Here is a 24,268-nt window from a genome sequence, read left to right on the forward strand (position 1 = left end):
CCCGGAAGGAAGCCCGGCATCGCTGGAACGCTTCATTTTCAGGTAAGCGTAAAGTAATGTGCTAGTATGCAATGCATATTAGCACATTATGCCTTTGCTTTACAGGTAAGAAAAAAACAAAGGGCAACGGTTTACAACCATTTTAGGTATTTTAGGGTTGGCCAAATACTGCTGACCCTGCATTGTATAGGATGACATCAGAGAGCTGTAAGTACAGTCTGGCAGTAAAGCTAAGAGAGTTTCTGCAGGAGCAAAGGAATAAGATGTTCAACACTTCACTACATCATGCTAACTAAAAACATGGTTTACATTGAGAAATGCTGTTTTCTCTTACGTCCTCCGACAGTCGCCGCCCACTTCATATTCATCACCAATGGGGTTATGTCCTTTATTCCGTAGGAGTAGCTAGGCAATAGAATATGTTAGTACAAAGACTTTTAACATATCCCACCTCCAGGGGGTGGTCCCCTCAGTACATAACCCTCCACTTCCTGTATCCAACTCAGTTTCATTTGTCTAGCTGTCAGGAGTAGCTGGAAGTTTCTGTGCTGGGGCACCTTGTCTCAGCTCTCTTTCCTTTCTTTGGATTTTATTTGAGTTTTTTCTCTCTTTCTTGTTAGCTGTTATTTTACCAGCGTTAGTTAGTTCTTCGGAAGAAGAGGATCATGCGGGCTGCGTCTCGGGCTGACCCCCCTGGTAGCAGGCTGTGGGTCAGTGGTTTCTCAGCCCGCCATCGAGCGTTCAGTCAGGTATCGCTCCTGAGTTATCTGAACGACCCATCCCTGTTCCGTGCAGGGATGCTAGGTGAGGTGGCTACCTCACCGGACGCTGTGCGGTTTCTCAACCCACCTTCTGATGCGTCCTGGATGTGACTCTCCCTGCCTTATGTGCAGCGGTTTGTTCGCCTGTGCGGGTCCCCCACGCCATGTAAGAGGTAAGTGCATTTATGTGGGGACCTGTCTGTCTGGGGGGTGTCAGTCTGGGACTGTGTACCTTGCCCTGTGTTCACACTATTACGTTTTCCCTATCTCTCACATTGCATGCTGTGGGATGCAGGAGGGGGGGCTGGCTGCACTCTGTGTCAGTTTTCTGTCTGTGTGAACGGCTGTGTGCTGTGGGGCTTGAGTTTCTCATGCTTGGGGCACATTACAGCGCCGCTGCGGCGGTTTACCATGTTCCTTTTTTGGGCAGATGGTGTGTTTTACTTCACCCTTATGGGGTGTGGGAGCGGCGGTTTCGGCGCCAAAACGGCGCCATTTTGGCTGCGATCGCTCCGGCCGCATGTTTTACATGCATGGCGGCCATTTTCTTGTAGCCTCCATAGGCTTTAATAGAGCGCCCTGTATGCCAGCACTTCCTTTCCTTCAGGAGCACCGCAGGCAGCAGCAGCAGCACCGATCTCTACAGGTTCATTTCTCTCTATTCCCTGTATCCTACCTTGGTATACTTGTCCCTGTGGGGGTCCCTTGTGTGGGGTGCTTAGTGTGAGTGGGCTACGATCGCAGCGCTCTCTTAAAGGGGCGGTCACCCATTTATTTTTGCTACTACAGGGGCATGGATTCTCAGGAATGCTAGTTTCCTGCCAATTTAGTGGGAAGCCGGGGGACTGCGGTTTCCCCCCCCCCCCGGGGGGATTTGGCTGCGATTGTGGCTAGCCTTGCGACTCAGGTGCAAATGCTGGTGGCTGCTCAATCCTCTAAAAGGCCCAGAGTTTCAATTTCCTCTGATTCAGAGGGTGATGGTACTGGGGCTGCTGTGGCAGAGATCTCCTTATCGGGGTCTCGTTCCTCCCTGGACCTTATAGGGTCAGAAATGGAGGCTGAGGTAGAGGGGGTTGATAATTCTCCCCCTGGCTCGTCTGAAGAGCTTGCATTCAAATTGGTTGCTTCTATCAAGCAAACTCTGCGTTTGGAGGAGGACGCATGTCCTCCAGCTGCCTTGGCGGCTTATGGGACGCAGAAAAGGCGCAAATCATCGCAGATGTTTCCATGCACTGATGATTTTCAGCACGCTGTGAAAGAACGATGGCGTAATATACGCAAACCTTTTGCTGTACCAAGTAGGTTTAAGCTGCGCTATCCTTTTACGCCCGCTACTGATGGGCGTTGGTGTGTCCCCCATCCGGTGGACCATGCGTTAGCAGTTTTGAACAAGTCCACTGCGATTCCTGCTGAAGACACCCCGGTGTTCCGGGATGCCACGGACAAGAGGATGGAGTCCCTTGCCCGTCGTTCCTGTTCTATTATGGGTTCTATGTTGAAAGCTTTATTTGCTTCACTTATGGCGGCCCAGGCGGTCGCGAGCTGGACGCAGGTGCTTAGGCGTGTCCTGGTGGCTGATTCTGCCCCCCAGGCGACTTTGGATATGGTGGATCAAATCCACCAGGGTGTCATGTATTTGTGTGATGCGGACCTGGATATGGTTCCGTTGGCTGCACGTGTACACAGTGTGGCGGTGTTATCTCGCCGCCCGGTTTGGTTGAAGTGTTGGTCTGTGGATCAATCTTCACGTAAGACCTTGGCCAATCTGCCTTTTGATGGTTCTCGCCTTTTTGGCGAATCCCTGGATGCCCTAATTAAAGGGGTCACGGGGGGTAAGAGCACGCTCTTACCTCAATCCCACGAGACTAAGACGGCTCCTGGAAAAAAGAATGCCTTCTTTCGGCCCCCTCAGGGGTCCTTTCGTGCCTTTCGGTCACACTTTGGGGCAGCCGTCCATGGGTCAAGGCTCCCGCCAGAAGCCGTGGGCAGGTAAGCAAAAGTCCGGCCAATCCGGTTCTGTGGCCCACAACAGTGCGGCCTGAAGGGGCGCCCTCACCCAATTCACAGGAAATCGTTCGATCTGGCTACTAGATCGAGTTTCTCTCTCGGCCGGAGAGCAGATTTTTTCCCTCAAGTCTTCTGTTATCCCCGGAGCGTTTGCGGGACCTGCATCTAGCGGTGCAGGACCTGAGGGCTCAGGGAGTGGTGGTCCCGGTGCCTCATCGGGACAGATTTCGAGGGTTCTATTCCAATCTGCTCACCGTGCCCAGGAAGGAGGGCAAGGTGCGTCCGATTCTGGACTTGAAGGCGCTGAACCGCTTTGTGCGGGTGCGCAAGTTCCGCATGGAATCCCTGCGGTCGGTGGTGGCTGCCCTGGTTCCAGGGGAGTTCATGGCTTCCATCGACTTGAAGGATGCGTATCTTCACATCCCGATTTTCGAGGGTCACCAGAGGTACCTTCGATTCGCCATAGCGGAAGATCATTACCAATTTGTGGCGTTGCCTTTTGGTCTCGCCTCGGCTCCGAGGGTGTTCACCAAAGTGCTGGCACCGGTTCTGGCTTTGTTGAGGGCCCAGGGCATTTCGGTTCTGGGGTATCTGGACGATATTCTGGTTCGGTCTGCGACCAGACAGAGTCTGGAGAAGGATCTGTCCGTCACGTTACAGACTCTGTAGGAGTTTGGTTGGACGATCAATTTTCCAAAGTCGACATTGTGCCCATAGGTTCGGATTTCTTACCTGGGTATGATTCTGGACTCTGTCCAGGCGAAGGTCTTCCTGCCGGAAGAAAAACTCGCAGCTCTTCAGGAGGCAGTCAGGTCCCTCAGGGACGTTCCATCTCCGTCCATTCGGACGTGCATGCGGTGTCTGGGATGATGGTCTCGGCTTTCGAGGCGATTCCCTTCGCCCAGTTTCACACACGGGATCTCCAAGCGGAGATATTGTCCAAGTGGGACGGGCGTCCGCAGTCTCTGGATCTCCAGATGTCATTGAGTTCTCAGACCAGAAGGGATCTTCTGTGGTGGCTTCAATCCCCCTCAGTATCGGGGGGCAAGTCTTTTCGTCCCCTTTCATGGTCGGTGATCACCACGGACGCCAGCCTGTCTGGCTGGGGTGGTGTTCTGGGCGTTCTGTCCGCCCAGGGTGTTTGGTCGACGGAGGAATCCTCCCTTCCGATCAACGTTCTGGAACTGCGAGCGATACTCCTCTGTCTTCGTCGTTGGACGGACAATCTTCACGGCTACCCGGTTCGGGTGCAGACGGACAATGCCACGGCGGTGGCTTACATCAATCACCAAGGGGGCACCAGGAGTGCCCGGGCGGTTCGTGAAGTGGCCTCGATTCTGTCTTGGGCTGAGACGCATGTCCCGGCAATATCGGCAGTTCACATTCCGGGGGTGGAAATTTGGCAGGCGGTTTATCTGAGCCGCCAGACCCTGGACCAGGGGGAATGGTCCCTTCACCCGGCTGTCTTCCAGATGTTGTGCGCGAGGTGGGGTCTTCCGGAGGTAGACCTGCTCGCGTCTCGTCTGAACAACACAGTACCACGGTTCGTGGCAAGGACGCGCGATCCTCGGGCAGACGCGTCGGACGCGTTGGTTGCCCCGTGGCTTCAGTACCAACTGATGTATGCGTTCCCACCGATTCAATTGCTGTCCAGGTTCCTTCGCGGAACCGACCACGGTGATTCTTGTGGCACCGGACTGGCCTCGCCGGTCCTGGTACGCAGACCTCGTAAATCTGGCAATCGACGCCCCGTGGCGTCTGCCTCTTCGAGAAGATCTTCTGTCGCAAGGACCGATCTTCCATCCTGCTTTACAGTCGCTGGCTTTGACGGCCTGGCTGTTGAAACCGAGGTCCTGAAGAACAGGGGTCTTTCCCCTGAGGTCATTCACACCTTAATAAATGCGAGGAAGTCTTCCTCGGGGAAGGTTTATTACCGTACTTGGAAGGCGTATTTTGCCTGGTGCGAATCCAGGGGTTTCTCTCCTGACACTTATTCGGTGTCTAGGGTGTTGCCCTTCCTTCAGACGGGTGTTGACCAGCGTCTGGCGCTGGCCACGATCAAGGGTCAGGTGTCTGCTTTGGCCGTTCTTTTTCAACGGCCTGTGGCATCTGATTCTTTGGTTAGCACTTTTGTGCAGGGGGTACGCCATCTGATCCCTCCTAGGAGGGACCCTCTTCCCCCTTGGGACTTGAATCTAGTTCTATCAGTATTGCAGCGTGCTCCTTTTGAAAGGATCAGGGAGATCTCGCTGTCTTTGTTATCCAAGAAGGTCGCCTTTTTGGTGGCTATCACCTCGGCTCGTGGAGTGTCGGGGCTGGCAGCCTTGTCCTGCAAGTCTCTGTATCTGGTTGTGCATTTGGACAAGGTGGTCTTGCGACCTAACCCTTCTTTTCTTCCAAAAAGGGTTTCGGACTTTCATCTCAATGTGGACATTGTCCTACCTTCGCTTTGCGCGAAGCCGAAGCATCCGACGGAGGTGTTGCTTCACTCCTTGGATGTTGTCCGGGCGATTAGAGTCTATCTCAAATCGACTGAGTCTTTTCGCAAGTCGGATGCCTTGTTTGTCCTTCCGGAAGGTCCTCGGAAGGGCATGGCGGCGTCGGCTTCTACAATCGCCAAATGGATCAGACAGACCATTGATCAGGCCTATGCTTTGAAGGGGAAAGTTCCCCCTGTACCTGTGAAGGCGCACTCTACCAGATCTCTGAGTACGTCTTGGGCCTGTCGTCATGGGGCCTCTGTGGCCCAGGTGTGTAAGGCGGCGACTTGGTCGACCGTACACACTTTCACGATATTCTACAGAGTAGATGTTCAGGCATCGGCTGATGCTTCCTTTGGCCGCAAGGTTCTTAGTGCGGCAGTTCCCTAGAGCCCTTGTTACGGGTTCTTTGGCTTTTTGGGATATTTGTTTTTTCCCTGGGTTTTCTTGCTCCTGTTGAGCGAGTGTTTTGTTCTTATGCCCAACTGGTTTCCTTCCTTTGGTAAGGTTCCTTTCTCTGATGGGGAGACGGCGTTGCCTTGGGCGCGGCTGCGTTCTTCCCACCCCTCATGTTTACACTGCTTTGGGACATCCCCATTGGTGATGAATATGAAGTGGGCGGCGACTGTCGGAGGACGTAAGAGAAAACGGAATTTTTGTAAAATCTTACCTGTAAAATTCCTTTCTCTGAGTCCTCCGACAGTCGCCGCCCCTGCCCCTCTTTTGGGGTTTTGATGTACTCTCTACTGCTATTCCACTGAAACTGAGTTGGATACAGGAAGTGGAGGGTTATGTACTGAGGGGACCACCCCCTGGGGGTGGGATATGTTAAAAGTCTTTGTACTAACATATTCTATTGCCTAGCTACTCCTACGGAATAAAGGACATAACCCCATTGGTGATGAATATGAAGTGGGCGGCGACTGTCGGAGGACTCAGAGAAAGGAATTTTACAGGTAAGATTTTACAAAAATTCCGTTTTTTTTTTTTTTCTGTTTTTTTTTTTTTTTTTAAGCTGAATTTTGGAGAAATAAAATTTTTCCCTTGCAGTGGGTCCTCCTCCCCACTGCAAGGATTAAAGCTGTTGTAACCCTAAAAAAAAAAAAATAAATCCTGTTCCTTTAAATCATGTTAACTAGCATAGTGCTTGTGCAGTGTTATTTGTTCCTTTCTATGCTGTAGAATACCTGGTTGAACCTGCCTTCTTGGGTTTCCCCTTTGCGTGCTGACCACACTAATCATGGCTGCTGATCCATGAAATCACGACGCCCACTGACCCGAAAAATTGCAAAACCGCTTCGCCTTCTAAAAGGCTATCCGCCATATGCCCGCTCTTCGGCTTTGACCATTCTTTTATAGGAGAGGGGCGAGGTCATCCAGTTACATCACCCGGTGGCACCACCCCCTTTTGACATCACGTGATGAAAAAAGGGGCGGTTAAACCGGGTGACTTCCAGATCCAGATAAGCCCCCCCCACATGCAGACCCCCACAACCTACAGCCCAGGGTTGTAAGGAAGAGGCCCTTGTCCTTATCACTCATCGACCTCCCCCTCCAGGCTTTATGCTCGGATAAGGGTCTGATATGGTTTTTGGGGGGGACCCCACGCCATATTTTTTTTTTTTTCTTTCATAGGGTTCCCCTTAACCACTTAAATACAGGAAACTTTCACCCCCTTCCTGCTCAGACTAATTTTCAGCTTTCAGTGCTCATTGGCGTATATGGGAAATCTTGGTCTGCTTGGCATGGCACTGCTCCCGTACCATAAGTAACAGGGACACCAAACTTGGGGAGCACCGAGAGGGGACCTGGGACTTCAACATAGTCATACATTTTAAAAGTGGGGTATGCCTGCCTGTACACTACACTGACTGCACTAAACTGACTGAACACACTATCCACTAACTACCTGCCTAATCTTTGTTACAAACAATACACGGCTCCCATGTAAGCGGCAGCCTTATGTAGTGTGGGTTGTGGCCTTAGCCCCTGAACCATGAGTGCCTTTGGCCAGTCATGGCTCTGACATTATATTGTGCTGTGATAGGCCAAAACATACAGGTCAGATGTATGCTTTGGCCAATCATCAGCAATCAGTGCACTGCTAGAGCGCAGTGTATTATGGAGCGCTCATCGACAGGCGAACTTCCCGCCGAGAACCTCATTTGTTGGCGTGTTTAGAGAATACACGAACAGTTGATGTTCGAGATGAACTTGCATTCGACTCCCACACACAGCCCATCCCTATTAACCATTTTAACTGCTTGTTTTGCCTAGAGGATGATAAATAAGGTGATATACCTACCTTATTGCCCACTACCACAGACTTTCTTCTCGTCATTTGACTGGTCCCTCAAAATCTTCTTGGTAGCAGCTGTCTGATGTCACCCCATATAATTGACACCGATGGCCTGCCACTTTTCAGAGCATCAAATAGCGGATTAGAGTGTATGCTGCCAGTGGAGTTTTGGTATAAGGTTTGTACATCACCTTATTCAACATCCACTAGACATAACAAGCAGGTAAATCTTTTTTTTTTTTTTTTTTTTTGAAGTTCAGCTTTAAAAATCAGTCAGTTTCTCTGTGTAAAACATGGTTTTCAGGGAGCATGACATGATGCACTGTTGAGCCCAGACCCAAACCATGAGAGTGCCAAATAGTTTTTTGTCCTATTTAGGCTCCATTCGCACCTGAGCCTAGCACAGTGACAGCTGCTGCAGCGTGGTTTTTGGAGTGGCACCATTTATTTGAATGGGCCTCCCTCTGTCCCAAAAACACTCCAAAGAAGCTCATGTACCAAATCTTGACACAACCAAAGCGTTTGTTGCTCGACAATCGCACTGTGTTTGGGGTACCATTAAGAAATAATGGTATTGCAAATGCGCCCCACGTTTTGCTGCATGTTCTGGAATCACAGGCAGAATCGCGCCGATTCCGCCCTCGATTCAAATCTCCTAGGTGTGAGTGGAGCCTAAAGGTATTTTGTTGGCAATTTCAAGAACTAATAAAAGTGAACATGTTGGTAAAGTTACTCGCTGTCATTAAAGCACCACTTTCCATTTGTACATTGTGCCAGTTATAATATAAAAATTACACTTGTCCTTGATTTAATTGTTAATTGTATTATTGTTTTTTTTTTTTTTTTTAGGCAATGAAATATTTATCATACTTATTATACCCTTTATGCATTGGTGGGGCAGTGTATTCACTTTTGAATATAAGATACAAAAGGTAACACGTTTATGTTTGATTTTGTTACAAAATACTTTGAAGGCTTGTACATGTGTTGCATGTATTATTTATTTTTTATCGGCATTCAGTTTAATATAAATATGTTTAAATTAAATATGCAGCGTCTCGACAGGTGGACTTTAACCCCGAGAGGTCCCTGCGCGCTCCCAGCACACTCACCGGCAGCGACTAGAAATCTCCTGATGCATACTTGCAATTGGGAGCTTTTCAATCACAGCGGTCACATCCAAATGCCAATCTCCACCTCCTGGGATTTAGAGCTTCTTAAAGGTTAAACAGTATAGGCACTTATTTTTGTTTTACGCAGCTATACCTGCACAGGGGGGCCAGCCTGAAGTGATCTAGCGGGGCTTAATTTTCTAACTAAAGTTCCACTTTTAAAGTTGTTGGTTCAGTGTCACGGATAGAATTGGATCTACTGTATCACCAAAAGGCAGAATGCTTTCACTGAAACTTAAAGGTTAGCACAATCTGTCTACTACAGAACTGCTTTTGCAGATCTCAGTATTGTGCAAACCTCAGTATTGTCAAGATCCTAATAGCTGACAAATAAAAGAGAAGTGTGGGATTTAAAAAAAAAGATCAATCAATCATACTCCCCTAGGTTGATGCAGTATCATTCCCCTGCCACCTCTAAGACCGAGAACTGAGTAATCAAAGACCGCTTATCGCTCAGTTCTCTGCCGCTCCAGCGCTCAGTGGCATGCTCAGAGGGGGCTGGATGGAACAGTTGGCCAAGGCTCTCAGCGGTGCGCTGAGGCATCTGCCAGTCCACTCATCTGGGTGGATCCCAACAATAAAGTCTGGATCCCTACAGAGTCTGGACCGGCTGAATAAAGTCGGCTGAAGAACGACAGATCAGTGGTCTTTAGCTCGCTACCAGCTGAATGCGGGATACAGGAGTGCTCTTGGGTCTGCACTCCTAGGTCCCAAAAGAGGTTTGGGCATACTTCTCCTTTAAAGCTGAAGCAGAACAAAATACCAAATTTGTCAGACCCCAGTGCAGTTTCCTGCCTGGCCAGACACTACTTTTCTAAGAACAAGCAAAAGTCAAGGCTGACATAAAGCAGAAACTGAGTTTGGGCCTGAACCAAGTTCAGAACAAATGCAAACTCATCTTTTGTTCTGACTATAGACATGTTTCTAACCTCAGCAGACTTAAGCAGTTTAGAAAGAACAGAAAAGGTAGTACATATCTCAAGGTTGGAAAAAGTGGTATGGCCATGGTAAACCCTTACTACCTAATAAATTAACTCCTTTATTTACATGGGATCTAAATCAGATGGAGGAGACTTAAAAATAGGTGGACAGGTAGCCCCACACACTTTTTCTGTTCTTTCTTCCTATGATATCTAGTACATTTTTATTTCTGCAACAGGTGAATGTGTGAAAAAAATGGACATTTATGTAAGAAATCGGATTGCAAACTACAGGAAAACCTATATATACAGATCCTAAAGAGTCCCACAAACTTACATTTATTTGAGAATTATTAATAATATACACAAAAATATAAATTTCCCATATTTCACAATAAATCGTTAAAACCAATAAAAAGTTAATGCTTTGTCACTTTGTGTGTATTGGTAATTGACATATAGGTAATTTTTCTCTTGGTTTTCTACACCTGCTTTACTGTATATCACAGTTTAAAATTGGGATGCAGTCTTGGAGAATTTCGTGTTGTTAATGTATTAAACAGTGTTATAAAAGAAGTGTGAAGATTGGTGGTGGCGCTACCTCTGAAATAAAAAATGCCCCTTGTGAAGTGTAAGGGGAAGTATACTGGTAAACAATAACCCACAAATGGTGCAATATCTAAAAATAATAATAAATGGATAACAAAGATATATTCAAATCAAACAATAAATGCGAAGAAAAAATATATATATATATATATAAACCGATGTCGTGACAAAAGACCCACAACCAAAGATATGTGAGTGATTTCCAAATGAATGTGCCACGTGATCTATATCAGCGTGAGTGAAAAAAATAAATAAAATAAAATAAAAAAAAGTGGATAAGTGAAATTCCACGAGTGGCCACTAGGTGGCGCAAATAGCTTGGTACAACCTGTATGTTGATGTATGGAGATGTTCCTTTTCGAGATGAACGAGCAGTCAGAGAAGTCAGCGGCGGGTGCCCTGAGTGCTCACATGAAAGGAAAAATACCCCATGGTGAATAATAGTAACATACAGTTGTAAATAAGCGGCGTAGTAGACTCACTCGTACAGTAGATCAGGATCAGAACGCGTAGGGCGGAGTCTCCGACGTCAAACGTCACTTCCGGTTGTCGGCCGTGGAACGCGGAAGCCTCCCGGCGAACACGACTATTCTGATCCTGATCTACTGTACGAGTGAGTCTACTACGCCGCTTATTTACAACTGTATGTTACTATTATTCACCATGGGGTATTTTTCCTTTCATGTGAGCACTCAGGGCACCCGCCGCTGACTTCTCTGACTGCTCGTTCATCTCGAAAAGGAACATCTCCATACATCAACATACAGGTTGTACCAAGCTATTTGCGCCACCTAGTGGCCACTCGTGGAATTTCACTTATCCACTTTTTTTTATTTTATTTTATTTATTTTTTTCACTCACGCTGATATAGATCACGTGGCACATTCATTTGGAAATCACTCACATATCTTCGGTTGTGGGTCTTTTGTCACGACATCGGTTTATATATATATATATATATTTTCTTCGCATTTATTGTTTGATTTGAATATATCTTTGTTATCCATTTATTATTATTTTTAGATATTGCACCATTTGTGGGTTATTGTTTACCAGTATACTTCCCCTTACACTTCACAAGGGGCATTTTTTATTTCAGAGGTAGCGCCACCACCAATCTTCACACTTCTTTTATAACACTTGCACCTTACACCCAAGGTCTGATTGGGGCAGCTTACACCTCTATCTAATATATTTCTCTCCCAAACATCTAGTCCGTAGCGCTGGTCATATTTCTTTATTAATGTATTAAACAGGTTTTCTTGTTTTTTTTTTTTTTTTTTTCCTGTTACAGCTGGTATTCTTGGTTGATTAACAGCTTTGTCAATGGTAGGTTCATTTTACTTGCTTCATATGTTAAAAAGTTTGTTTGTCCATTAAAGGTCACTGGAATAAGAAAATGTTAGATAAAATAAGATTTTAGGATTTTTGTACTCACTGTTAAGTCCACACAGGAAGTCTTTAACATTTGCGTTCTACTGACACTTACAGGAGGCTTGGACTCTGGCAAAAAAAAAAAAAAAAAACTATAGCTCAGACATGGATAACCCTTTATACTACAGCATGCCTCAGTTTTTGCGTTTGTCCTAGGGAATAGACATTTTTTTAGCTTTGCCATCTTAAACTTTTTTACTTTTATTTTTTTTTTCTTCAATCAGGATTCTAGTTTTTGGAGTACCACAGCCAGACCCTCCTTGTCTGGACATTGTGGAGATAGCCTGGAAGTGATTTTTGGGCACTGGATTTTGTGTGGGGCTCTTTTCAAACTCCATTTTGGTATATTATCTGTGACGCATCTTCCAGGTCCAGACCTGCTGGCATTGTCTTGGGGTTAGCGGTTTCTGAAGACTCATTGAGCACCAGGAGCTACCACATTTTCATAGATTGCTGGGTGGACTTATTTATGGTTTCAAATGGTTTCGCTATGAAAGTAAGATCGAGTGATTCATATCCCTCATTGCTCATACATGCTACCCGGAAAATTTTATATCCGATTTACCTGAGCCATTGGCTGCAGAGACTCCGATTCTAAAGCACTCCAGTCCTTGACTAATAAGCTTACCCTTGAGGAGTCACAGCCTTCTTCTACCACTCCAAGATTTACAGAGAACAGTTTGGCTCTTATTGAGGTAGTGCTCACCACTCTGAAACTACAAGATTAGTCTGTTTCTTCTACCAGTGCTGTTCCAGCCTTGGTTCATTTAAAACTCCTAAGGCCACAAAGGTTTTACCTTTTACATCCATTTTTCAACTATTTCTTTATGGAACTTCTAAACATCCTGATCCTCCCCTAGGCGCTTATTGGCCTTGTGTTCTTTTTGTGAGGATTTTGTGTAGACGTGGTCAATTGCCACTGTTGATCCGCTATGTACGGTGCTTACCGTTGCAGTAGAGGGTTCATTAGAGTGATAAGGAGCCCTTTTTTTCTGGTTCCACCTGGTGATCTAGTTAGTAACCCACCTCCTGTTATTAGAGTGCCCAGACTCAAGATGAACGAGCACAGGGAAACCTTTGGACGTCAGTCTGGTGAAAGGGGACTGTTAGATGTTAGCATTGTTCACACCATGTTACTGGTGTGAACCATGGTCAGTTCCAGGGTATTCCAGTTCCAGAAAAAGAACCTGCTGCATTTTTCTCTTGCACTAGACTGTACTGGAACACGGTAACAGAAACGCACAAGAATGCACTGGAAAGAATCAAAAACACACCAGACCCTGGTACAGTTAAAGTAAAAAGAGAAGCAGCATCTGGAATGCATACAGAAACGCTTCAAAAACTTGTTAAAACGTGCATGCAGATACACATCTAGAACGGATCTGGAGTGCATTTTTGTGGTGTGAACCAGCCCTTTAGCTGTTTAGAGATGCATCTCGACTTTCCAAAGCGAGGGGAGCTTTGTTGACCTTTGCACATACTTTTGAACAGCTTGCTTATCAGACCTCCCCTTTTTTCACATCCAACCTACCTGGGTCTCCACATAAAGTGGCAGATCTTCATCGAGCCCCAGGTTTTCTGGATCAAGATATTTTAGCCTCAGTTCCTGTGGCAGAACAGTTTCAGGGTTTCTGCTCCATTCGGTTTGCTTTTCCTAAACCCAAAGGAGGCATTTAACTCATCTTAGGCATCAAGGTTTTGAATGTCTCTTCATTCGGGTCCATCAATTCTGTATGAAATCCTCCAGATCTGCCATCTTCTAGCTTCTGTGGACATCAAAGTTACTTGCCTACATGTTTCCAGTTTTCCAGGGCAAGAGTGATTACTATGCTTTGCTGTGTGGCCCCTGCACTACCAGTTTGTGGGCCTCCCCTTTGGTCTTTTGTCTGTACCTCAAGTATTTGGTGCTGGATCCAATGCTAGCCATGCCACACTCTAATGGCATCCTCATTGAGGTGATACTTAAATTACTTCCTGTTGAGGGAACAGTCAGTTAGGGCTCTGTCATACTGCCTGTCTTTCACTGTCCAGACGTTACAGTGGTTCAGGTGGATTTGGAACCTTCAGTCACTGGGACCAACTTATCACTTGGAGTATCTGGGTTTAGTCCTGGACATATCTCAGGCCAGAGTGTTGGTTTCACAGAAGAGACTTCAGACTCTCTGGTATCAGATTTAAACTCTCCAGTCCAAAGATATTACTATCTATTATTCATGACAGTTCTGATCCTTATAGTAGCCTTTTTAGATGCAGTCCCCTTTGCCCAGTGTCATGCAAGACATCTGAAATACAACATTCTGTGATCTTGGGACAAGTTTGTCTGGTTTTCTTGACAGATTGACTTGATGCCAAGGACCAAGTTGTCCCTGACTTAGGAAGCCAGCTCTGGAATAGAGTCCCTAATTTCGGTGTTTGGAAGATCCTCATAATGCACACCAGTTTATCAGTGTCCAATCCTCCTGTAGCTGGCTGTGTAGCCCGAAGTTGAGACTTCCAGTGTCCCTCAATGGACTCCAAGAAAATAATTTTACGCTGATTATTAGCATCCTATTTTATTTAATTATTCATGTGTCACACTTTGCCAAGATCTGGTTGCACAAACTAAAGCCTGAACAACAGACATCATTAATCATTTTAAATGTGGTTGTATAGGACTGGAGGTACATGAGATGATCATTGAGCTATGAAAACTGCAGGTGCCTCTGGCTGACTGATCTCAGAATAAAATCGGTCAATAATAAATGTTTTGTTATGCTTTGATAAAACGTGTTCTAGGGTATCTGCTTAGTGCACTCGTATCGGTTTTAAACAAAATGTGCATGCTTATACAATCATCTTCTTACAGGTTTGATATGCGGTGGCACATGGCGCACACATGACCTACACAAAATTTTAAGTGGTTGTACAGGCTGAAGCTTTTTTACCGTCATTCTATGCATGAAGGTAAAAAACCTTCAGTGTTTAGCCCCCCCCCCCCCCTTATACTCAACTGAGTCCGATCCCGATCCAGCGATGTGCACAAAGGCAAAGGCTCTCCTGGGTCTGTCCCACCTCATTTGCTAAGACACAGCAACGAGAGCCATGGGCTCCCACTGCTGTTAATCACAGCCAGTTAGGAGGGAGTGGTGGTCAGGGCAGAGCCACAGTCTGCACAGAGCAGGTAAGTATGACATGTTTGTTTAAAAAAAAATAAATAAATAATAAAATTGCCTTTACAAACCGCTTTTTTTTTTTTTTTTTTTAAATCCAAAAATAATTTAATTAAAAAACGCCAAACAACATACAGGTTTATACAATCCACGAAGAGCAATACCCCGAAGCATCACAACAATACACATACATATACCCACGTTCTATAGACAGTGTTAAAGCAGGCAATGAACATTCTTTCTAGCCCCATCCACCACTCATTACATGCTTAAAACGGTTGTATACTCAGTAAAAAAAATAAAAAAAAAAAAAAAAAAACCTGCAGGACAAAGGCATAATGAGCTTGTATGCAACCGCTTTTCCCCCTACACTGGGTGAATCGGACAAAGCACCCGCCCACACCCAATCCACAATCTTCACCTCTTTAAACCTCAGCTGTATCCTTTTAACAACACTTCACTATCATACAACTGTTCCTTCTAGGGGTTCTGGGTGTAGAAGTTCAACATTACAAACAGGAATATCTTATAATGTAGTAGATTGCAATATTCAGCCACTTTATTAATTAAAATGACACTCACAAACATCAATTCAGCAAAAGCATTCAGTAAAAACATCCAGTGTGCACTGGTAAAGGTACTCGCCGCTACTCCTCACCCCTTGATGAAGTCATGTGATCGCAGACGATACGCGTGAGGAGGAGCCAAGTGACACTACTGTGTGTGGGGGGGGGGGGCGAGGAGTAGCGGCGAGTAACTTTTTACCTTTGCATGTTTTTTTCTCAACAACAAATGTAGTTATTTTATTTATTATGACTTGTACAAACACTTGTATTTGATACGTGTTTTCAGTGGCAGACTTTTGAATTCTTATTTCTAATTAAAATGTGTCTTTTTACAGGTGTTTATGCTTTTGGGTTCCTATTTATGCTGCCTCAGTTATTTGTTAATTATAAGGTAATTTTTTTTTTTTTTTATGTTTCTACGCGTGTGTGTGTGTGTGTGTGTGTGTGTGTGTATATATATATATATATATACTGTAGATAGTCATAAGATTTTGCCTCTATGCTTTGCAATCATGGATCATTACTATTTCTGCAGATGAAATCCGTGGCTCATTTACCTTGGAAGGCATTCACATATAAAGTAGGTTTTCCCTTGCAAGCTTTTTTTTATACAATACTAGCTTATTTTATTTTTGTATTTACATTTAATGTGCTTAGTTGAAACGCATTTAATACTAAATTGAAACCGGTAGAAGTTTAAAATGGCAACTTTCTAAAATGAAAAAAATATCAGATATTCAAGGAAATGTGTAAACTGTATATATTTTGTTCCAGTAGCATACGAGATTCTTTGTTTCGCTGCAAGAACACAACACTGTTTACTGTATGTAACTGATGCTACATACATTTCATACAGTGCTGAAAGTAGGGTTGGAGCATCTATTAAAGTAATACTAAACGCACCCTGTTTAATTTACATTGTCCTTTCTATTTCTGTATGTAAATGATGGCACTGGAATTATTTTAATAACAAATACAAAAAAACATTGAAGTACCTTTTTCCTAATTGATAAACAGCTGTCATATGACCCAGATCTTTCCCAGCCTGTCTGCAGGGAAATATAAGCAGGATGAGCTTCTAGTCCTCTGCTGCTGGTTACTTGTTCAAAATGTGTGTTGCACTCCAGCCTGTGGCTTAGAAAAGGAGGAAGGTGAAGCCTCCATTATTCTAGAAGTAATATCCTACCCCATTGAGTTTAGCTGGTTAGTGGGCATATAAGAGAAGGAAGGGAGTGGGATGTCATTTACCACTGTGTATATGCCCACTCTATAGTCCTATGGGCTGCTCAGATGTGATGGTGAGGAAATGCTCAGCGTAGAAACTCACTGAAAACTGAGCATATGCAGAGTTGCCATTACAGCTGCAAAATCCGTATTGAATTTGGGACATGGACAGAAGGTGAAGATAGAGAACAGCAGAATCAGCCAGGTTTTTTTGCAGAATACAGAAAATGAATCTCATAGTGATGGAGTATGAACACCATGTAATAAAGCTTTTGTTTCTTTATGATGTGGGTTTAGTGACTCTATAATCAAGGAAACCGTTCATTTGGGTCAGCTTGTCCCAAATGAACCTTTTAAAATGGAAGTAAACCGGGAGTTAGACTTTAATGTTTTGCTCTCATGCTCTATAAAAATATGTAAGCCAACACTGCTGACCTTTTTTTAGGTATTATAGTTACCTGGGTAATGCTGATGGAATTAGTTTGTTGTGAAACTAGGTATAGATCATAGAACTGTATTTAAAGTAGAAATACACTTTTAAAGACTAAGGTCATCATGCAGTCTAGGGTCCACAATAGGTTACAAAACATTGTTCTGCTTTTAAAATGGAAGCTTCGGTAAAAAGGCTTTATCTGTAGGCCTCTTGTAGGAACCCCACAGCCTGTCTGAAAAACTCTCCATACCCCAACCTGCCACCCCCCCCGTATCTGAAACTTGTGCAATGCGAAAGACCTGCTTCTGCTGCATTGACAGAGCTGATTTCAGATAAGGAAGAGTGCTCATGTCTGGTTCTGAACCGATGTACAGTATCTCACAAAAGTGAGTACACCCCTCATATTTTTGTAAAAATCTTTTCATGTGACAACACTGAAGAAATTACACTTTGCTACAATGTAAAGTAGTGAGTGTAAGGCTTGTATAAGGCTCCTTTCACACTGCCGCTCCGTGTGAAAGGTCCGCTGCGGGACTTTTTTTTTCCACGGAGCGGATGACATTTCTGTCATCCGCTCCGTGTGCCCGCATATCATCCCATCCGTTTGCGGATGATATGCGGACATAATGTAAATATATATATTAAAAAAGAATAGCGCGCAAATGCAAAAGAAATTACTACCAAATCTGAAGAGAGTCCATAAATAAAAATGGGGGTTTGGTCCCACCATATGGCCATATCGTGCTCAAGCCCACTACTGCGTCAAAGTACCCCATTATCAGTGGGTCCTACACTATCCATGAAAAAGAGATGAATCCAGCCTTTCTAACCCTTGGAGATAATACTCCTTGCTGGGAGAGATGTGCAAATGCACTACAGGGGACTCCTCCTATATCCACTTGATGGTGGACACTGATTGAGTACAGGTGTGTGTGGGGGGTGGGGAGGGCTGCTCAACCTCGATAGTCTGGTCAGACCGAATACATAATAAACAGGCAAAAAATTTGGGGGAGCATACCCATGTATTTCCAAAGCTGCTGCAGCTATGAACCAAAAGACCTATATATTAAAAAAGAATAGCGCGCAAATGCAAAAGAAATTACTACCAAATCTGAAGAGAGTCCATAAATAAAAATGTAATAATAATAATGTAAGTATATGGCATTGCGGATGTCAGCGGATGACACCGCTGACATCCGATTTTCCTTCCTTTCCGTTTTTTACACGGATGGAAAAATGGGGTTCTGTTCCGTTCGTAAAAACGGAACAGAACTGAAAGGAGGAAAATCGGATGTCAGCGGATGGTATTCCGCTGACATCCGCAGTGCCATTCACTTACATTAATGTCCGCAAATCATCCGCAAAAAAATAGGATGATTTTCGGACACACGGAAAGCAGCGGAGCGGCCGTGTGAAAGGAGCCTAAATGTAAATTTGCTTTCCCCTGAAAATAACTCAACACACAGCTATTAATGTCTAAACCGCTTGCAACAAAAGTGAGTACACCCCAAGGTGTAAATATCCAAATTGGGCCCAAAGTGTCAATATTTTGTGTGGCCAGCATTATTTTCCAGCACTGCCTTAACCCTCTTGGGCATGGAGTTCACCAGAGCTTCAGAGGTTGCCACTGGAGTCCTCTTCCACTCCTCCATGACGACATCACAGAGCTGGTGGATGTTGGAGACCTTGCGCTCCTCCACCTTCCATCTGAGGATGCCCCAGAGATGCTCAATAGGGTTTAGGTCTGAAGACATGCTTGGCCAGTCCATCACCTTTGCCCTCAGTTTCTTTAGCAAGGCAGTAGTCATCTTGGAGGTGTGTTTGGTTTCGTTATGTTGGAATACTGCCCTGTGACCCAATCTCTGAAGGGAGGGGAACGTGCTCTGCTTCTAGTATGTCGCAGTACATGTTGGCATTCATGGTTCCCTCAGTGAACTGTAGCTCCCCAGTGCCAGCAGTACTCATGCAGCCCCAGACCATGACATTCCCCCCACCATGCTTGACTGTAGGCAAGACACGCTTGTCTTTGTACTCCTCACCTGGTTGCCACCAGACACGCTTGACACCATCTGAACGAAATCGTTCCACTTAATGATTGTGTCCCACTTGTTGTTGATTCTTCACAAAAAATTTGTTTTATATCTTTATGTTTGAAGCCTGAAATGTGGCAAAAGGTCGCAAAGTTCAAGGGGGCCGAATACTTTCGCAAGGCACTGTATCTTGGTCTTATCAGACCACAGGACATGGTTCCAGTGATCCATGTCCTTAGTCTGCTTGTTTTCAGCAAAGTGTTTGCTGGCTTTCTTTTGCATCATCTTTAGAAGAGGCTGGGATGACAGCCATGCAGACCCAATTTGATGCAGTGTGCGGCGTATGGTCTGAGCACTGACAGACTGACCCCCCCCCCCCCCACCCCTTCAACCTCTGCAGCAATGCTGGCAGCACTTATACAGCTATTTGCCAAAGACAACCTCTGGATATGACGCTGAGCACGTGCACTCAACTTCTTTGGTTGACCATGGCGAGGCCTGTTCTGACTGGAACCTGTCCTGTTATTCTGCTGTATGTCTTGGCCACCATGCTACAGCTCATTTTCAGGGTCTTGGCAATCTTATAGCCTAGGCCATCTTTATGTAGAGAAATAATTATTTTTTTCAGATCCTCAGAGCTCTTTGCCATGAGGTGCCATGTTGAACTTCCAGTGACCAGTATGAGAGGGTGAGAGTGATGACACCAAATTTAACACACCTGCTCCCCATTCACCCCTGAGACCTTATAACACTAACGAGTCACATGACCCCAGGGAGAGAAAATTACAAATTGGGCCCAATTTGGACATTTTTATTTAGGAATGTTCTCACTTTTGTTGCCAGCAGTTTAGACATTAATGGCTGTGTGTTGAGCTATTTTGAGGGGACAGCAAATTTACACTGTTATACAAGCTGTACACTCACTCTAAAATATTTACAAAAATGTAAGGGGTGTACTCACTTTTGTGAGATACTGTAGCTCTATGTATTTTGTGTCGTTGATATTAGACAGGACATGGGTTCCCTGGTAAGTGGAAGTTTTCCAGACAGACTGTGAAGGTGCTACAAAAGGCCTACAGGTTTGGTTTTTAAATGAAGCTAGAGTTTTACAGTGGTTTGCACCCTACTGGGGACCATAGTGGTATTTTTTTTATTTTTTTTTTTTCAAAACGTGAACGTGGCCTGTAAGCATCTATGGTTTAGTACGTGGTTTAAGATGCTGCTGAATTGAAATTACTGCATTGTCTAAATTCATTTTGTTTTTTATTTTCAATAGGCATTCAATACATTTATCGATGATATATTTGCCTTTATTATTACCATGCCAACATCTCACAGACTTGCATGTTTTAGAGATGATGTGGTATTTCTAATTTATTTGTACCAAAGATGGTAAGTATCCATTGCTTATATGTCTCTATCTTTATTTTACACTAAGGGTTCTTTCACACAAACGATTTGATCAGATCCGCCTGTCAGTTTTTCAGGCGGACCTGATCGGATGCCCCATGCATCTCTATGGGGCAGTGGATGTCAGTGGTGACCTCTCCGCTGACACCTGCTGCTATCCACTTCCGATCCTATCCGTGAAATCCGGATGGATGGAAACCCTATTTTCCATCCGTCTAGCGGATCGGATGGGACCAGATGAGAACGGATAGGTGGTCTGTTCTCATCCGATTCCCCCATAGAGGACAGCAGGGATCGGACAGCTCCATCTCCACACACAGAGCGGAGACAGAGCTGCCATCCACCAGAACAGAGTCCGTCGGCGGATGCGGACCGTGTAAAAGGGCCCTAACGGTTACTTTTTTCAGTTTTCAGGGGTTTGTTGCAAGTTAACGAATACTGCTAGAATCAACTTAAGACTCCATGCACACTGCAAATTTTAACCTCTAGAAGGTTAAAAAATGCTATTTTTTTGTCTCCAGTGACAGTCCATGCACAAATCTAAAATTCAACAAAACGAAAAAAAGAAGAATTCACCTAAAATATTTGAACAGCCAAATTAATTAGTCAAAAAAAATGTAACAAGCATATATCCAGTTAAAGTCCGTGCACAGTGCTCCTATGACAAATAATCCGTGCCAATCCGTGACTCTCATGCAATTTATTGTGTTCCACACCCCAATGTGAATCCACTTACTAGACGGTATGGACCCCTTGGCAATACTGCATGTGGGTCTATAATGCTTGATCTGGTAAGGGTTGGTGCTTCCTGTAATCCCCTGATGGTCGCCACTCAGGATATGGAAGACAGAGAAATCCAATAGTGTAATGCATTCAAATTTATTTACGAGTAAAAAGAAATAGCACTTACAAAAGTCAGATGTATATTCCCATTTTTCATATCACTTTCAAATAGGCAGATTCCGTGGAGGCTCGTGTCCGTGTCCTGTGTGAGAACGCTGTGGCGTGCGTACTTCCGTTTGCGTTCCACCCGGACCAGAAATTACAGCACTAAAGACCAGAAATGGGCACCAGTGGGCACGATCACAGAACGCAAATGGAAGTACGCACGCCGCAGCGTTCTCACACAGGACACGAGCCTCCACGGCATCTGCCTATTTGAAAGTGATATGAAAAATGCGAATATACATCTGACTTTTGTAAGTGCTATTTCTTTTACTCGTAAATAAACTTGAATGTATTACACTATCGGATTTCTCTGTCTTCCATATCCTGAGTGGCAACCATCAGGGGATTACAGGAAGCACCAACCCTTACCCAGATCAAGCATTATAGGCCCACATGCAGTATTGCCAAGGGGTCCATACCGTCTGGTAAGTTGATTCACATTGGGGTGTGGAACACAATATATTGCATGAGAGTCGCGGATTGGCACGGATTATTTGTCATAGGAGCACTGTGCATGGACTTTCACTGGATAGATGCTTGTTACATTTTTTTGACTCTTGTTCAAAAGTTTTTGGTGAATTCTTCTTTTTTTTTTTTTTCATTTTGTTGAATTTTAGATTTGTGCACAGACTTTCACTGGATACATGCTTGTGTGTGTGTGTGTATATATAATATATATATATTATAATATAATATGATTTTAGATTTTTCACTAATATTTTTAGGGAATTTCTTTTTCTCTTGCGTCCTCCGACAGTTGCCGCCGCCTCTAAGTCATCACTATTGGGTATTGACTTCCGCTCAGCAGGAGTAGCTAGGCATAAGACTTATTCAAAAAGAACAAAGGCATTTGCATATACACACCCATGGGGGCTGCCCCACTAGGTCAACCCCGCCCCCCTCCACCAAATGATTTGGACCAGTGCACAAACAAGATCCATAAGGACATGGATGAGCGAGTTTGGGGTGGAGGAACTTGACTGGCCTGCACAGAGTCCTGACCTCAACCCGATAGAACACCTTTGGGCTGAATTACAGCAGAGACTGTGAGCCAGGCCTTCTCGTCCAACACCAGTGCTTGACCTCATTAATACACTTCTGGAAGAATGATCAAACATTCCCATAGACACACTCTTAAACCTTGTGGACAACCTTCCCAGAAGTTGAAGCTGTTATAGCTGCAAAGGGTGGGCCAACTCAATATTGAACCCTATGGACTAAGACTGTAATGCCATTTTTTCTTTTCTTTTACAAAATGTACACTTTGCCTTTTTTTGTATCTCTTAATTGTGGTTTGTCCAGTAACAAACTACACTTTTTGCATTAGAATTATCTATATTTTTTGTGTTCTGGTCTTGTTTTATCATTCCTGGCTATCCATCATATGTACAGCAAGTATTCTGCATAGTATAGCAAAGCAGCTGTTTTTCAGTACTTTTATATTGATTTCGGAAAGTAATGATTGAAATTCTCTTTTCTTTCTAGTTGAATTTTACAATTTATTTTCTTGTCATTAGGCTTTATCCTGTGGATAAGACTAGAGTGAATGAATATGGTGAATCCTATGAAGAGAAACCAAGACGAAAGCCTCATATAAACTAGATGTCATTCATATGGTCTCTGTGAAATTTCTTATTTGAATCATACAGTGTGCAAATAAGGAACCAGGAAAATGAACAATGAGTATTTTTAATGCTACGGTGAACTATTCCAAACTATGTACAGTCTACCTTGCCAAAATCCTGAAATGTGTTCCCTTTTTGCTTGGTTTTATCTCCAGCATCATTCTTGTGTAAACAATGCAGATAATACCACAATACTGTAAATGTATATTTTGTTTTTACTAGAGAACAAATTTCGGACTTCTTATATTTGTTAGCAAGACGTGCCGTTAAGGGCACTAGTGCGACTTGTCCCGCGATTTTGGACTGCAAAATCGCATGACAAGTCATTTTCCATTATTTTCAATGAGCCCCATTCATATCAGTGCGTTTTGAAGTCGCACCGACTTCAAAGTAGTTCCTGCACTACTTTGCCAAGATTTTAATGCATTTTGAGGCATATAGCCTTGCCATTGCTTTCAAAATCGCGCCGCGAAATCACGGTAAAATTGCGTCGCATAAGTGTGAATGGGGCCTTATGCAGGGACTTCATTGCATTCCGCAAATGCAAACTTTGATATGCAGAAGCTGTGACCGAATATATATGAGAAGTCAAATTGCATTCCATACAACTGAAATAAGGTAGCATGCTAAGCCGCCACCATTCTTCTATCTGAATTTATAGTTGAACGTTTATGATGGAAAACAGAGAGGAAAAAAAAAAATCAGTGATGCAAGAACTTAAAGTAATGACTTGATATAGGTACTTTGCATCAAACTAAAAAAACATTTTTTTTTTTTGTTTCTGAGCATGCTCCAAGCATGTTTTGTCTGGCATGGCACACATTTGGTCCTTTTATACAGAATGCACTTCCTTGTAATTAAATAGTGCCCATATTGTCAGTACCCATGATCTCATTGCAAATAAAGCATTTTTATATTTTTATCTGTACATAAAATGCCTGACCGGTTCAACAGTATACTACAAGATGAGGCAATGTTTTGAATTCTACATATTTCATTTATATTGGTAACTTTAGGTTCCAATACAAGGACAAATATTTTCCCATCTAATGTAAATTATAGGAAAAAGCAATTTTACAAATCAGTTACTGAATAACACAATGCTAAATTCACTTTGCAAAAACATACTTTCCCTAATTCTGTGATCTAAATTTATTTATTTTTTTGCAATAACAAAATGAATTCCTATGTGCGAACGAAC

General features: G+C 44.1%; 1 protein-coding gene across 1 annotated transcript in view; it reads left to right on the forward strand.

Moving 5' to 3' along the window:
• The window catches only part of CLPTM1L (CLPTM1 like), a 102,681-nt gene extending 79,352 nt beyond the window's left edge, over window positions 1–23,329 (forward strand). Inside the window, exons 13-18 of the mRNA XM_082259714.1 lie at window positions 8,397–8,479; window positions 11,543–11,577; window positions 15,733–15,788; window positions 15,933–15,977; window positions 20,361–20,476; window positions 22,960–23,329. Of these exons, the coding sequence (XP_082115840.1) occupies window positions 8,397–8,479; window positions 11,543–11,577; window positions 15,733–15,788; window positions 15,933–15,977; window positions 20,361–20,476; window positions 22,960–23,044 (420 nt within the window). The 3' untranslated portion in view covers window positions 23,045–23,329. The remainder of the gene's footprint in view (window positions 1–8,396; window positions 8,480–11,542; window positions 11,578–15,732; window positions 15,789–15,932; window positions 15,978–20,360; window positions 20,477–22,959) is intronic.
• Window positions 23,330–24,268: the final 939 nt, after the last annotated feature.

This window comes from Pelophylax lessonae (assembly GCF_965119305.1).
Source record: "Pelophylax lessonae genome assembly, chromosome: 5".
In the NCBI taxonomy this organism is placed as follows: Eukaryota; Metazoa; Chordata; class Amphibia; order Anura; family Ranidae; genus Pelophylax; species Pelophylax lessonae.